The sequence below is a fragment of the Centroberyx gerrardi genome, chromosome 2, assembly GCF_048128805.1.
Source record: "Centroberyx gerrardi isolate f3 chromosome 2, fCenGer3.hap1.cur.20231027, whole genome shotgun sequence".
NCBI classification, from domain to species: domain Eukaryota; kingdom Metazoa; phylum Chordata; class Actinopteri; order Beryciformes; family Berycidae; genus Centroberyx; species Centroberyx gerrardi.
In genome coordinates, this window is record NC_135998.1 from 36,823,420 (window position 1) to 36,838,924 (window position 15,505).

Genomic DNA, 15,505 nt, shown 5'->3' on the forward strand with positions numbered 1-15,505 from the left:
ACATAGAGGGACATAAGAGGTAGAAATGATAGAAATACAGTGATTGAAAAGGTAGAAATATTAGAGATAAAGGAATAGAAGAGGTAGAGATAGTAGACAGAGAGAGAGAAGAGGTAGAGATAGTAGACAGAGAGATAGAAGAGGTAGAGATAGTAGACAGAGAGATGGAAGAGGTAGAGATAGTAGACAGAGATAAAAGAGGTAGAGATAGTAGACAGAGAGATAGAAGAGGTAGAGATAGTAGACAGAGAGATAGAAGAGGTAGAGATAGTAGACAGAGAGAGAAGAGGTAGAGATAGTAGACAGAGATAGAAGAGGTAGAGATAGTAGACAGAGAGATGGAAGAGGTAGAGATAGTAGACAGAGATAGAAGAGGTAGAGATAGTAGACAGAGAGATAGAAGAGGTAGAGATAGTAGACAGAGATAGAAGAGGTAGAGATAGTAGACAGAGAGAAGAGGTAGAGATAGTAGACAGAGATAGAAGAGGTAGAGATAGTAGACAGAGAGATGGAAGAGGTAGAGATAGTAGACAGAGATAGAAGAGGTAGAGATAGTAGACAGAGATAGAAGAGGTAGAGATAGTAGACAGAGATAGAAGAGGTAGAGATAGTAGACAGAGAGATAGAAGAGGTAGAGATAGTAGACAGAGAGATAGAAGAGGTAGAGATAGTAGACAGAGAGATAGAAGAGGTAGAGATAGTAGACAGAGATGGAAGAGGTAGAGATAGTAGACAGAGATAGAAGAGGTAGAGATAGTAGACAGAGATAGAAGAGGTAGAGATAGTAGACAGAGAGATAGAAGAGGTAGAGATAGTAGACAGAGAGAGAAGAGGTAGAGATAGTAGACAGAGAGAGAAGAGGTAGAGATAGTAGACAGAGATAGAAGAGGTAGAGATAGTAGACAGAGAGATAGAAGAGGTAGAGATAGTAGACAGAGATAGAAGAGGTAGAGATAGTAAACAGAGGGACACAAGAGGTAGAAATATTAGAGTTAGAGGGATAGAAGAGGTAGACATAGTAGAAAGTGATAGAAGAGGTAGAAATATTAGAGATAAAGGAATAGAAGAGGTAGAGATAGTAGAAATAGTGATAGAAGAGGTAGAAATGGAATGAAATAGAAAGAGTATGGCAGAGCATCAAGGGTGGTCTAACTCTCTCTCTCTCTCTCTAGTCTTTCCTCTATGTCTCTCGTCCCTTCTTTCTCTCTCTCTCTCTCTGTGTTGTTTCCAGCTGGGACGAGATTAAAGTTTAATGGAGTAAACAAGCCACACACACACACACACACACACACACACACACGCACACGCACACACACACGCACACACACACTGCTTCATTTAGATGCTGTGTGATTCCATTATGCTGAGTAAACCATTCTCTGGCTGCACATTACAAGACTCAACTTCTCTCTCTGTCTCTCTCTGTGTGTGTGTGTGTGTGAATCTATTCTACTTCATTGATTGCAGCTGGCTTGACCGTCACATTGCAATTACCAGTGTAGACTCTCATTGATTTACTTTATTTACTTTCATATATTTTATACAAACATGTTTACATTTACTTATATTTCTATGGCAATTATCAGATAAATAAAAACTACATTCAGTCAACTTCGCTCGAGTCCCAAGTCAGTCTCAAGTCTTGAGGCACTATTCTCAAGTCAAGTCCATGTCATTAAAGTCAAGTCTCAAGTCTAAATGTAGAACAGCAAGTCAAGTCAGAACAAATCAAGAGTCCAGTATCAATTTAATATCTTAAAGAAAACTAAATATCTAGGACTTTTCAATGCAATATGGTTTTAATAGGATAAAAACTTGGTAAGAGCATCATGAGTTTGATTTCTATAATCAGTTTCAACTTCAATAAATTCAATCATTCCATACAAATTCAGAAAACAGAATTTAAATTCAGTCCTCCGCTGGAACAAATCTCATCACTTTCAATCTAAGTCATTTACACAAACACAAGATCTCAAGTCAAGACTTTAGAAACCTTTTCAAGTCATCAGAGTACAAGTCAGAGTCAAGTCCCAAGTCACCAGAACCCAAGTCAAGTCAAGTCTCAAGTCTTCTCTTCATGCATCAAGTCGAGTCTCAAGCAATTCAAACTGTGACTCGAGTCCAAGTAATTACCAGATAAATCAACATACATAACCATGTTACCTGCTGTAAGAAAACATAACTATCCATATTTTACTTGGAAAACAGAAATGATTTATTCTGCACATCATGACAGAATTAGCTGCAGCTCAGTTTGCTGTTTGTAATCTCGATTTTTCATGAATTCACGACTAGGAATTCACGACTGCAACAAAACACAAAGCCACAAACAACTCTGCAACTGAAGGAAGAAAGTCCCAAAGGAAGTGATGTCACAGGACAGTAAGGAAGTGATGTCATGAGAGAAATGACGGCGATACTGATGAGGACAGCTGATGAAGGCAGACTGTGTTTGTCGAAGAGACAGGGACACCGTGTGTGTGTGTGTGTGTGTGTGTGTGTGGTGCCTACCTGGCTCCCTCAGCAGCAGTTGGGCCATCGCCTGAGCGTTGCCGGCGGCGTTTTCAGCGATGCACTGATAGAATCCCTCATCCGACTTCACCAGACCCAGAATCTGCAGGTTACTGCCGTCCTGCAAACACACACACACACATACACACACACACACGGGTCAACAACACACTACATAACACTTGTTTCTGGTGTGTGTGTGTGTGTGTGTGTATCATTGCTGCAGATTACAGAGAGTTACATCCAGATGAACAGATTAACAGATTATGAATCCTGGATTACAGACAGTCTCAGTGTAAATCAGGGTGCTCAAGGCGTGCGCTGGGCAGCTGGCAGGAGTGTTCCAGCACCTCTTCATCCTCTCTGAGGCTGAAGAAGGTGAAGAAGGTGAAGAAGGTGCCCCAGCTGTGGAAGACCTCCTGCATCGTCCCGGTGCCCGAGAGAGGACGTCCCAGCGCTCTCAACGACTACAGGCCAGTCGCTCTGACCTCACGCGTCATGAAGACCTTTGAGAGACTGGTTCTGCAGCACCTCAGGACCCTGGTGCTCGGCTCCCCGGACCCCCTGCAGTTCGCGTACCAGGCCCACATCGGAGTGGAGGACGCCATCATCTACCTGCTCCACAGGGCTTACTCGCACCTGGAGAGGCCAGGGGGCGCTGTGAGAATCATGTTCTTTGACTTCTCCAGTGCCTTCAACACCATCCGGCCCCTCCTGCTGGCAGAGAAGCTCTCAGAGAAGCAGGTAGACCACAGTCTTGTGGACCGGATTACGGACTACATCACCGGCAGGCCGCAGTACGTCCAGCAGCCTGTCAGACGTGGTGGTGGGCAACACCGGCGCACCCAAAGGAACCGTACTGTCACCATTCCTCTTCACCCTCTACACCTCGGACTTCCGCTTCAACTCCGGATCGTTCCACCTACAGAAGTTCTCTGACGACTCCTCCTGTCGGCGGAGGACAATGAGGAGGAGCACAGAGAGCTGGTGGAGAGACAACCACCACCTCCAGCTCAACATCACGAAGACCAAGGAGCTGCTGGTGGACTTCAGAAGGAGCAGGAGGCCCGCAAACCCCGTCACCATCCAGGGGGAGGAGGTGGAGATGGTGAACTCCTATCGGTTCCTAGGAGTGCAGCTCAACAACAAACTGGACTGGTCGGACAACACATATTTCAACATATTGATGACAGATTGATCCCACCTATAGATTGAGATATGTATTTGTGGACTCACCACGATCTGGAAGTAGTCGCTGGGGATGACCTCCTCCCCGTTCTTCACCCAGCGCACGGCGGGCGGAGGGTTTCCCGTCACCGCACACTCCAGCTCGATGTCGGTGGACTCGTAGGCCAGCGTGTTGGTGGGGTAGTTCAGGAACTGAGGCGGCACTGAGAGGAGAGACCAGGAGAGACACAACAGGTTAACATGCATCTGGGTGGAGGAGTGTGTGGAGAGACCAGATCACTACAGGGGAAACAGACAACATCATTATTATGTTTTTTTTCTTTTATTATTAGTTGTTTTTTTGTTTTTTTTACCAGCGATCAGTGGAGGAGCGCATCATCATCATCATTATCATTATTATTATTATTGTTATTGTTGTTACTGCTAAGTCTTTGTGTTTTGAAGTAAACTCTTTCCTGAACTTGTTTATTTACTTTATTTTCTTCTCCAGACAGTTCCACATGACCAGGTTTCCATTATGAGCTCAGAAAACTGCAACCTAATTAACACAGTTACAAACTAACTCAAACACTAATTACTAAACACCTCCAGCCTGAACTCATGAATCTGAACACAGACGAGGCAGGAGTGACTTCAACTCTGGTTCTATAGGAAAAGACTGAGCAGAGGTGGGGACTCGAGTCACATGACTTGGACTCGAGTCACATGACTTAAGATAAGATAAGATAAGATAAGATAGCACTTTATTGATCCCCATGGGAAAATTCAGGTGCCACAGCAGCAATTGACGGACAATACCAAAGAAGTAAAGTAAGTCAAGTACAGGTAATAAAGAAATAAAGAATAAACAAAGGAAATAGCTACTAACATAGAATAAAGGTAGTGAACATAATATACAACAATAGAGACACTAGATATAGTGCAAACTGGACTCAAGTTAGTCACATGATTTGGACTCGAGTCACAATTTTAATAACACGAGTATGCCTGAAGAGAAGACTTGAGACTCGATGAGAAGTTTTCCATAATGAGCTCAAGTTGATGAAACTAAATTAGTAAACTGGTTAATATCTTTCTAGGCTCACACTGACCCGGTTTCCCTTCAGGTCTCATTAAAGTTTAATTCCATCTTGTTTATCTGCAGACTGATATTCCGTCTGCAGAGATTCACCAGAGTTTATCTGGCGGCTGCTGCTGTTCTCCAGAGAACCACAGAGACCTGAACAGAGGAAGTGTTTATCTGACAGGTTTGTCTCATGTCGTGTCTGAAGCTCGCCGCCGGAGACGGAGACGGAGACGGAGACGGAGACGGAGACGGAGACGGAGACGGAGACGGAGACGGAGACGGACACGGAGACGGACACGGAGACGGAGACGGACACGGAGACGGAGACGGAGACGGACACGGACACGGACACGGACACGGACACGGACACGGAGACGGAGACGGACACGGAGACGGACACGGAGACGGACACGGACACGGAGACGGACACGGACACGGAGACGGAGACGGAGACGGACACGGACACGGAGACGGAGACGGAGACGGAGACGGAGACGGAGACGGACACGGAGACGGACACGAACACGGAGACGGACACGGACACGGAGACGGACACGGACACGGACACGGACACGGACACGGAGACGGAGACGGAGACGGACACGGAGACGGAGACGGACACGGAGACGCGGCGGCTCATGAATGTGAATGCGGAGATTTGAGACAGAAGCGTTTGCTGCCACAGCAGAGATGAGTCTCCTGCTGCGAGGACGGATCCTGAAGGTTTGTGTCTGTCGACGCTCGCCAGCCTGTTCATTCTGTCATCGCTCTGAGACAGCAAACAATATCCCTGTCAGCACCCTGACACACACACACACACACACACACACAAAAACATAGCCATCAACATTGCCAAGTATACAGCTGACACACATACTCTTAGTCTCACAGCTTTGTATGTGGTGTTATATATGAAAACAACACACACACACACACACACACACACACACACACCCTTTAGCCCTTTGACACAGTATCAGTTACTTAGACTATCATTATCTTAAATTATCAAGTAGAGTATCAGTTATTTATTTAAACCCTCAGTTAATATAATTTTCTGTATTATATTATTATATATTATACTATTGTGTATCTGGAGGTCCAATGATCCTCTAATTGATGTTTTTAATAATATTCATTTGTAATGAAGGCTAAATTATAAACATAATCAATTTACTGTTAGGTTCGGGACATTAACAAAAAAAATAGATACACATCGTATGTCCTTCAATCAATTTGTCTATTGATTCATTGATTTATTGTTTGATTTATTGTTGCTATTATTATCTGGTTTTCTTCTGTTATTTGTTGATTTTAGTTTTGGCGATAAGTACTGCTGAATCAAGCGGATAAAGACGCACTGAATTGAAAATGGAAAATGGAGAGAGCGAGCTAGAGAGAGAAAAGAGAGAGCGAGAGAGAGAGAGAGAGAGGAAAGATAAGAGGAGGAAGGAGAGGAAGATGGAAAAAGACAGAAAGAGAGAGAGTGTGAGAGATGCGAAAGGAGAGAGGAGAAAAAGGAGGGAGTGAAGAAGCATGAGAGAGAAAAAAGAGAGACAGAGAGAGAGAGAAGAGAGAAGGAGTGTAAGAGAGAGAAGAGAGAAGGGGAGGGAAAGAGTAAAAGAGAAGGAGCGAGAAAGAGAAAATGAGAGAAGAGGAAGAGAGAGACAGAAAGAGAAAGTAAAAGATGTAGAAAGAGAGCGAGTCAGACAGTGTGCAGTGTGTAGCTCGCTCGCCCAGCCAGTATCAATACATCATTAGCTGGAGGTGTAACTTTATCACTGGTGTAATGCACTAATTAAGCGCTAACGATTTCCTTTAAACTCTTTGGCTCCTGGATATTCACCAGAGGACCCAGCCCTCCAAACCACACACACACACACACACACACACACACACACACACACACACGCACACACACTTTCACCAACAGTGTGATCACCAGACACCGCAGCATGTAGAGGAATTAGCCTCAGACACAAAACACAACCACAGTTTCCTCACCAGGCTGCTGCCGGCTGACAGCTTGTTGTGGTGCGGCTGACACGGTGAACTGTCTAGTCTTTAGCCCTAGTCCTTTCAGCCTTAGTGCTTTTAGCATTAGACTCTTTAGCCCCAGCTCCTTTAGCGCTAGTCTCTTAAGACTTAGCTTCATTAGCGCTAGTCTCTTAAGACTTAGCTTCATTAGCGCTAGTCTCTTAAGACTTAGCTTCATTAGCGCTAGTCCCTTTAGACTTAACTGCTTTAGCGTTAGTCCCTTTAGCCCTAATCTCTTTAGCACTAGTCCTTTTAGCCCTAGTCCCTTTAGCTCTAGTGTCTTTACCCTTAGTCCCTTTAGCACTAGTCTTTTTACCGTTAGTCCCTTTCTCCCTAGTCTCTTTACCGTTAGTCCCTTTAGCCCTAGTCTCTTAACCATTAGACCCTTTAGCCCTAGTCCCTTTACCGTCATTTTAGCCCTAGTCTCTTTACTGTTAGTCCCTTTAGCCCTAGTCTCTTTACCATTAGTCCCTTTAGCACTAGTCCCTTTGGCTCTAGTGTCTTTACCCTTAGTCCCTTTCTCCCTAGTCTCTTTACCGTTAGTCCCTTTAGCCCTAGTCTCTTAACCATTAGACCCTTTAGCCCTAGTCCCTTTACCGTCATTTTAGCTCTAGTCTGTTTACCGTTAGTCCGTTTAGCTCTAGTCTCTTTAACATTAGTCCCTTTAGCTCTAGTCTTTTTAGCCCTAGTCCTTTCAGCCCTGGTCCCTTTAGCTCTAGTACATTTAGCCATAGTCCCTTCATCCTTAGTACCTTTAGCCCTAGTCTTTTCAGCCCTAGCTCCTTTAGCCCATGTTGAAAATGATCAAACTTAAAGAAATTGAATACCAGCACAAAGTGTGTCTGACAGACAGAGCGAGCAGCAGCAGGTTGAGGGTTCGAGTCCCTGCGGCTCAGTGGGCGGGGCAGAGCGAGCAGCAGCAGGTTGAGGGTTCGAGTCCCTGCGGCTCAGTGGGCGGGGCAGAGCGAGCAGGAGCAGGTTGAGGGTTCGACTCCCTGCGGCTCAGTGGGCGGGGCAGAGCGAGCAGGAGCAGGTTGAGGGTTCGAGTCCCTGCGGCTCAGTGGGCGGGGCAGAGCTCCCTCTATGGTACCAACAGCTACAAAGTTTACCGTGTGAAGAGTTTTCTCCAAAGTAGCGCACCTCCATAATAATAAAAATAAACAATAAATATCATCAGCTGTCTCCCTCGTTAGCAACCAGGCAACCAATTAACCCCCGCAGCCCCAGCGGAGCGTCAGCGGAGCGTCTGAGCGGTCAGCTGTCAGCGCCTCCTGCACGGCTCACAGTTACACTGATTACCTGGTCATCTGAGCCGGCGTGTTTACAAAGGTTTTCCAGGCGGCGCTTTGTGTCGAACGACACGAGTCACAACCGGCTGGAAGCTCCATTAATATGTTTATATTTCCACCTGAAGCAGCTGAGTGAAGCCATTGAGATGTTAATGGGACAATCAACAAGCCAGCCGGCCTATTCTCCACCGAGACCCAGGGTCCCTGCCTCGCTCTACCACTCTCTCTCTCTCTCTCTGTATGTATACACACACACACAGTAGATAAAGAGAGCAAAAGAGAGAGAAAGAGAGAGAGACAGGAAGATATAGAGAAAACGAGCGAGACAGAAACCTCAGCATTTATTAAAATGCGATACTAATAAAGACAAAAAGAAAAACGAGTAAAATAAATCAAAGAATGCTCCGTTTGCGATCACACACGTGCCCGCACACACACACACACACACACACACACACACACACACACAGTATCAGTGACGCCAGCCTCTCTATAGCTGCACCATAATAACTTCCACTCACCATTCAAATGGAAATCAGCTCCATCACTCATTTGAATGAACATCTGGTGTGTGTGTGTGTGTGTGTGTGTGTGTTAAAGAGTGTGGTCCTGCTGTAATGATAGTGCCCACTGAAAGAGGGTGTGTGTGTGTGAGAGAGAGAGAGAGAGAGAGAGAGAGAGAGAGAGAATAAAGGCGCTTGAGTGTCACACACACATCTATAGATATAGAGGTATTCACACACATACGCAGACAATTACACACACACACACATACACACACACCTTATCATTCATTCTACATGGCTGTAACAGTAACTGTCTTCGGTCCACTTTGTTTTCCACTGATGAATTAACAGGTTTGTTATTGTCTGCCGGCCTGGTGGAGCTGCAGCTGGTCTCCTCAGCAGATCCAGAACCAGCAGATCCAGGACCAGCAGATCCAGGACCAGCAGATCCAGGACCAGCAGAACCAGGACCAGCAGATCCAGGACCAGCAGAACCAGGACCAGCAGAACCAGCAGAGTTCTCATTACAGGAGTCAGACTCTCTGGAGCGAGTTTATTTTCTGCATCCAAACTCAATCAGAGTTCAGTGAACTTCCTCCGCAAACAGGAAGAGGAATCCGGTCTGCTGCTCCTCGGCCTGCTGAAGCAGATCCATCAAGCAGAAGGTCTGGAAACACAAACCAGCCAGACTCACTGGATCTGGATCTGGATCTGGATCTGGATCTCCTCTGAACAAACTACAAGCTACAACACTTCAGCTCGTCAAATCCAACCGTAACTTTTAAGCTTTTAACAAAATACATGATGGACTTCTACAATAACTACCACTGTACACAGTACTGGTGCAGTATAAATGCATGAGGGAGTACACAGTACCGGTGCAGTATAAATACACAAGGAAGTACACAGTACCGGTGCAGTATAAATACACGAGGGAGTACACAGTACCGGTGCAGTATAAATACATGAGGGAGTACACAGTACCGGTACAGTATAAATACACGAGGGAGTACACAGTACCGGTGCAGTATAAATACACGAGGCAGTACACAGTACTGCTGCAGTATAAATACACGAGGGAGTACACAGTACCGGTGCAGTATAAATACACAAGGCAGTACACAGTACTGCTGCAGTATAAATACACGAGGGAGTACACAGTACCGGTGCAGTATAAATACACGAGGGAGTACACAGTACTGCTGCAGTATGGATGCAGTGTGTTTGGTTTCTCCCACAGTGTGTTTCCAGCTGGTTGCCGTGGCAGCAGCTAAACGGAGCTGCTGCTCCTGCAGGATGACACTCTGGATATTAATAATGGGTAATTATCTCATTCAGCGCCGCGTCCCGCTGTCTCCGGGCCGACCGCTCTGACCCAGATGATGTCAGGTCAGTACAGCCGCGTGCCTGCTGACAGACACAGGCAGCGCCGCCGCGCCACGCCGGGCCGGGCCGGGCCGGGCCGGGCCGTCCGGCTGGGACGGACGGCTCCTGCCGGGACGGACGGCTCCTGCCGGGACGGACGGGTGAAGCCGGAGTGGAGCTGATCCCCCTGACACCAGGCAGCAGGACCGACTGACAAACTCAACATCACAACGTGAAGCACAGCAGAGACCAAGCATCCAACACAGTAACAGTGATATGAACTGAGAGGAAGCAGCAAGGTTAAACCACAAACAAGCTGATGCACACACACACACACACACTCACACTCACACACACTCTTTAACCCCTCACACCCTGATTTCCCCTTAAACTTCCTCTTAAGTCAGAAAAAACATATTTTTCCAAGCTGTACAACAACTTCACTCAACTTCAATAACAACACACTGCGCCTCCCCCTCATTTTGTTATTCTCATACAGGCAGGAGACCGTAAGATGCTTTCAAATTAATTTATTCATTAATTAATGCAGTTAACTTTTTCAAATAAAAAGGCTGCGGACCATTTATCTTAATTGCCAGTTATGTTTCATATTGTGTTTCAGTGGCCTAAGGACACAGTGAATGGTTTGGCACACAGTATCCTGGAGCAAGAGACTGAAAGTAGTGCCGCCTTTTCTATTCATTCAATCGAGAATCGGTTTTGAATCGAGAATCGATTCTGAATCGATCGACACCCAAGAATCGGAATCAAATCGTGAGATTCCCAAAGATTCACACCCCTAATTTGAAGCGTAATATATTCATGTTTTGTATACAGTTGCTGCAATTTACCATTATGGGGAAATAAAGAAAATGTTTGTCTGAAAACATTTCTTGTTAAGGTTTGGATTTTGTGTGCCCTGTATGCAACATTAATGTCACATACCTGTTGAAGTGATGAACTGCACTACTTGTGGTTGTTTTTAGAGATGTAACAGACGTTTTACACGCGTGCTACAAAACTATCAACCTCTGTAGCACCGGTGCTATGTGCAAAAAAAGTTAACGTACAGCCCTGGTACATTTACTCAAGTTCTGTACTTCAGTTCAGTTTTGAAGTTCTGTATTTCCATTCTGTGAGACTTCCTACTTTTCCTCCACTACATTTATCTGACGGCCGGAGTTACTAGTTACTTTGCAGAATGAAAAATGCAGAACTTTAACTTTTAATGAAGCCTTTTTCCATTATGGTGTTGCTACTTTTACTTAAGTAAAGGATTTGAGGAGTTCTTCCACACTGGTTTTACATGATATCAAACTGCTGAAGCGTGACACCAAGAGACGGAGGATGAAGGTTGCCAAACGACGAAGTGTCGGATGGTGATTTGGCCGACGAGAACGAATGGAAAGCCTCGAGATTCATCACGTCCGACGATGCATCACATCCACACCGCGCGGAGCCAGAAGAAGCAGATGGGAAAACGAACAGCTGTGCTTCTTAATTGATTGCGTCCGATGTCGAGAGTTTGTTCTCTCCGAGACGAGACGACTCGGGAGGATCGCTCTCCACAAGGTCACACGTAACTTGGCGTTCTTGGATTAGATGTGTAGCGGTTTACTTTCACCTCACACACTGTAACGCTGAGCAGCCAGGCGGGCCGGTCCGGATCGAGCCGGGTCTCACCGGAGCCGCGTTAAGTCCTTTTCTTTCCCACTGCTACTTGATTGAGTGCAAATCCTGGATTACAAAGCTTAAGAGACAAAGATTGATTTGATTCGTCTGTCGACAGCCATATGGAGACAAACGCATTAAAGCCTGAGATCAGACAAATACACACAGCAGGATGTTGAGTAGACCTGCAATCTGCACGCATCACCAAACGACGTCTAACACTCCTGACAGCCCAGCAGTGCAGTTGTAGTGCGGGTGGCAGTGTCGGTGCCTCTTTGCATCGACATACACGTGGAATCGAACCCCTAACCCCGGCGGTGTGAGTGCCTTGCTCGTCCCACAGAGCCACACAGGGACTCGAACCCCTCGCTCTGCACTGAGCGACCCAGCAGCTTTACAGGACTCCAGATGTGATGTGTGGATGTTTCTGTCAGCAGCGACACGTCTGACTGACTCCTGTAGTTCCTGCATGTTGTTGCTGTCAGGTGAAAGCCTCAGATCTCTACAGGAACTAAGACAAACAGCCTTGTCTTTAGCTTGATGACGATGCATTTTTGAGTTTTGAAAGTTTCCTCAGCCCAAGAGATAGCTGACTTTCCTCAACCCATAGAGGGCCAGGTAATCCTTGAAATGAAAACCATCAACATCGACAGCCCCCCTTAAGGCTAAAATAACCTTGAACAGGCTGAGCCATTGTTTTTCAATGGAAGCTGTTGCTGATTATTTGAATTCAGTTCGCCTCGAATGTGTCTGACTTTCCGAAACTGTACGATACATTAGAGTTCAAAATAAACTCTCCTAGTCTACATCGCTATTCTCTGTTATATTCATTGAAGCCGTGCAACATGTGACATCTTTGTGGGAACATTAATCCAATCAGCAAATTAACTGAACATCCATTTATGAGAAATGATCCAGTCCGCTGTATATGATAGGCGAAGCAGCAGCTAACATTAATGGGAGTGTCGGTATTGTGCTGTTAGATTAAAGCTCACACACATAATGTCAGATTTTGCAAAATTGCTAAAAGGGGCTGAAAACATTCAACCAGGTTCCAGAAACCTCTCCCAGGAGGATTGTGAGGATGCGGATTATAACCCGGCAGCTTGTGATCCGACAGCAGAGCGACGCCTTTCAACGGGTTACCCACTCCGCAGGTGGGACATTCAATGGGTTTAGCATTAAGTAGGGCCGCCATTCATTCAATTCCTTGAATAATATGAACAGTAAAAGGCGTGGGACAATTATTCAGTAAACGTCAAAACACTTCAATGGGCTGATGTGACCTTCTGACAGGGATTACATGTCCAGTCTGAGAGGGATTATGGGATCCAGCTGCTTGGGAAAGTACATGAACTGTCTGGTCAGGCAACACAGGACAAAAGTTTCACCGCTCCTTCAATTCCTTCAGTAATTTAAAACACATTACAACTATCCCGTAAATTTGAATGAGTGTCAATGGGTTTAACAGCTCTGTTCAACAATGCATTATAACTTGACTACATAACTGCATCGTAGAATAAACCTGGTCCAGCTGTTCTGAACATCGAGTTGAACGCAGTATGAATTTCTTCATAACGCATCTTATCTGTGACCCCACTGTGTACTGTTACTGCTGATAAATAGAGATAGAAATGTGCTGAAATATAAAATCAAAAGAAAACATCAGAGTTAGAAGCCAGTCATTCGTCACTCGTCATCAAACAGGAGACGGGTCCAATTTTGACTCAGTTCTGCCCACAGGCATCAATAAAGTTGAATTTCTTCTAATCTAATTAAATATAACTTCATTAAAAACAACGTTTAGTTACACATATAGATATACATGTAGATAGAGATGTGTATTTAGATTTAGAGATATACACATAGAACGAGAGTCCTTCAACTCTCTCCAGACTCCAAGTGAAGTGATGAAGGAAGGAAGGAAGGAAGGAAGGAAGGAAGGAAGGAAGGAAGGAAGGAAGGAAGGAAGGGGAACAAAAATAAACAGATTGCGAGAAATATGCATAGCGAGATATCGGCTACACTTTGAATGAGCATTCTCTCACTTCATCCAACATGTTAATGTTGTAAATATAGAAAGGGAGGAATGAAGGACGGATGGAAAGAGAGGAAGAGGGAGAGAAAGGAAGGAAGGAAGGAAGGAAGGAAGCAGAAAGGCAGGAAAGGGAGAGATAAAAATGCAGATAGAGAGAAATATGCAGAGCTGGACCAACACACACACACACACACACTTCATCGAGCATTTTACTAAAGACTTCCTTCTCTTCAGGAACTCTCCACTTTAATTCCACTTGCTTTCATCTCTTCTGGGCTGCAGTATAATCTTTATTGGATGAGGGACGGCTGGCTGGCCGGCGGCTCGGCGGGGAGTTTGGCAGCTTGTTAAATGTTTTCTAAAACACCGACAGTAATTCACAGAGCCTGTAATTAATCAGGAGAGGAACCCCACGGTCTGACTGGGGGGGGCGGGGGGACCTCCCGTCTGTTTGTGTGGTGTGTGTGTGTGTGTGTGTGTGTGTGTGTGTGTGTGTGTGTGTGTGTGTGAGGGAGAGAGTGTTTAGCCTGATGTCTTTGTGTGATTAGGTGTGTGCATAACCGTATGTTTTTCTGTGTGACTGTCTGTTGAATGACTTTGTGGGTGTGTGTGTGTGTGCGTGCGTGCGTGCGTGTGTGTGTGTGTGTATGTGTGTGTGTGTGTGCGTGTGTGCGTGTGTATAGTCCTAGACAAGGATTTCAGGGTTTCAAAGAGATGAGAGACAATCACAGCAAACCAGAGAGAATTATCCTAAACCAATCTGTATTCTGCCACAATGAGTGTGAGTGTGTGTGTGTGTGTGTGTGTGTGTGTGTGTGTGTGTGCATTTATACAAGGGTGTTTAGTCATTTTCGTGTGCACTCTCATTGTGACTTCAGTCAGTTTGAGCTGGATTGGCAGTATTTCTGCTATGTGATATATTGTTTTGAATATTAACATTAACAGTCATTTATCTGACTCTCATCCACAGAGACTCACAGTGAGTCCAACAGTAGAAACTAACATTCCTAGATCACCAACATTCCAACCAATAGTGATGTCACAACCAACTGTAACATTTACATGTCAGTCATTTATCTGTCTCTTTATAGCCAGCAGGTCATGTGACTGACAACAACAAACACTACAGATCATTTATGCTTCCTCTTTACTCACCACACCACTGTACTACACCACTATGACATCACTATGACGTCACTGTCACTCTACTGTCACTCCACTGCCACTCTACTGTCACTCTACTGCCACTCTACTGTCACTCTCCTGTCACTCCACTGTCACTCTCCTGTCACTCTCCTGTCACTCTACTGTCACTCCACTGTCACTCCACTGTCACTCTCCTGTCACTCCACTGTCACTCTCCTGTCACTCTCCTGTCACTCCACTGTAACTCTCCTGTCACTCCACTGTCACTCTACTGTCACTCCACTGTCACTCTACTGTCACTCTACTGTCACTCCACTGCCACTCCACTGTCACTCCACTGTAACTCTCCTGTCACTCCACTGCCACTCCACTGTCACTCCACTGTCACTCTCCTGTCACTCCACTGTAACTCTCCTGTCACTCCACTGTCACTCTACTGTCACTCCACTGTCACTCTCCTGTCACTCCACTGTCACTCTCCTGTCACTCCACTGTCACTCCACTGTCACTCCACTGTCACTCCACTGTCACTCCACTGTCACTCTACTGTCACTCTCCTATCACTCCACTGTCACTCCACTGTCACTCTCCTGTAACTCTCCTGTCACTCCACTGTCACTCCACTGTCACTCTACTGTCACTCCACTGTCACTCTACTGTCACTCTACTGTCACTCCACTGCCACTCC

At 45.6% G+C, this 15,505-nt stretch overlaps 1 protein-coding gene across 1 annotated transcript in view; it reads right to left on the reverse strand.

The window, feature by feature from the left end:
• dcc (DCC netrin 1 receptor) overlaps positions 1-15,505 on the reverse strand; it is a 172,021-nt gene that overhangs the window by 137,642 nt on the left and 18,874 nt on the right. Inside the window, 2 exon segments of the mRNA XM_078286289.1 lie at positions 2,512-2,632; positions 3,748-3,902. Of these exon segments, the coding sequence (XP_078142415.1) occupies positions 2,512-2,632; positions 3,748-3,902 (276 nt within the window).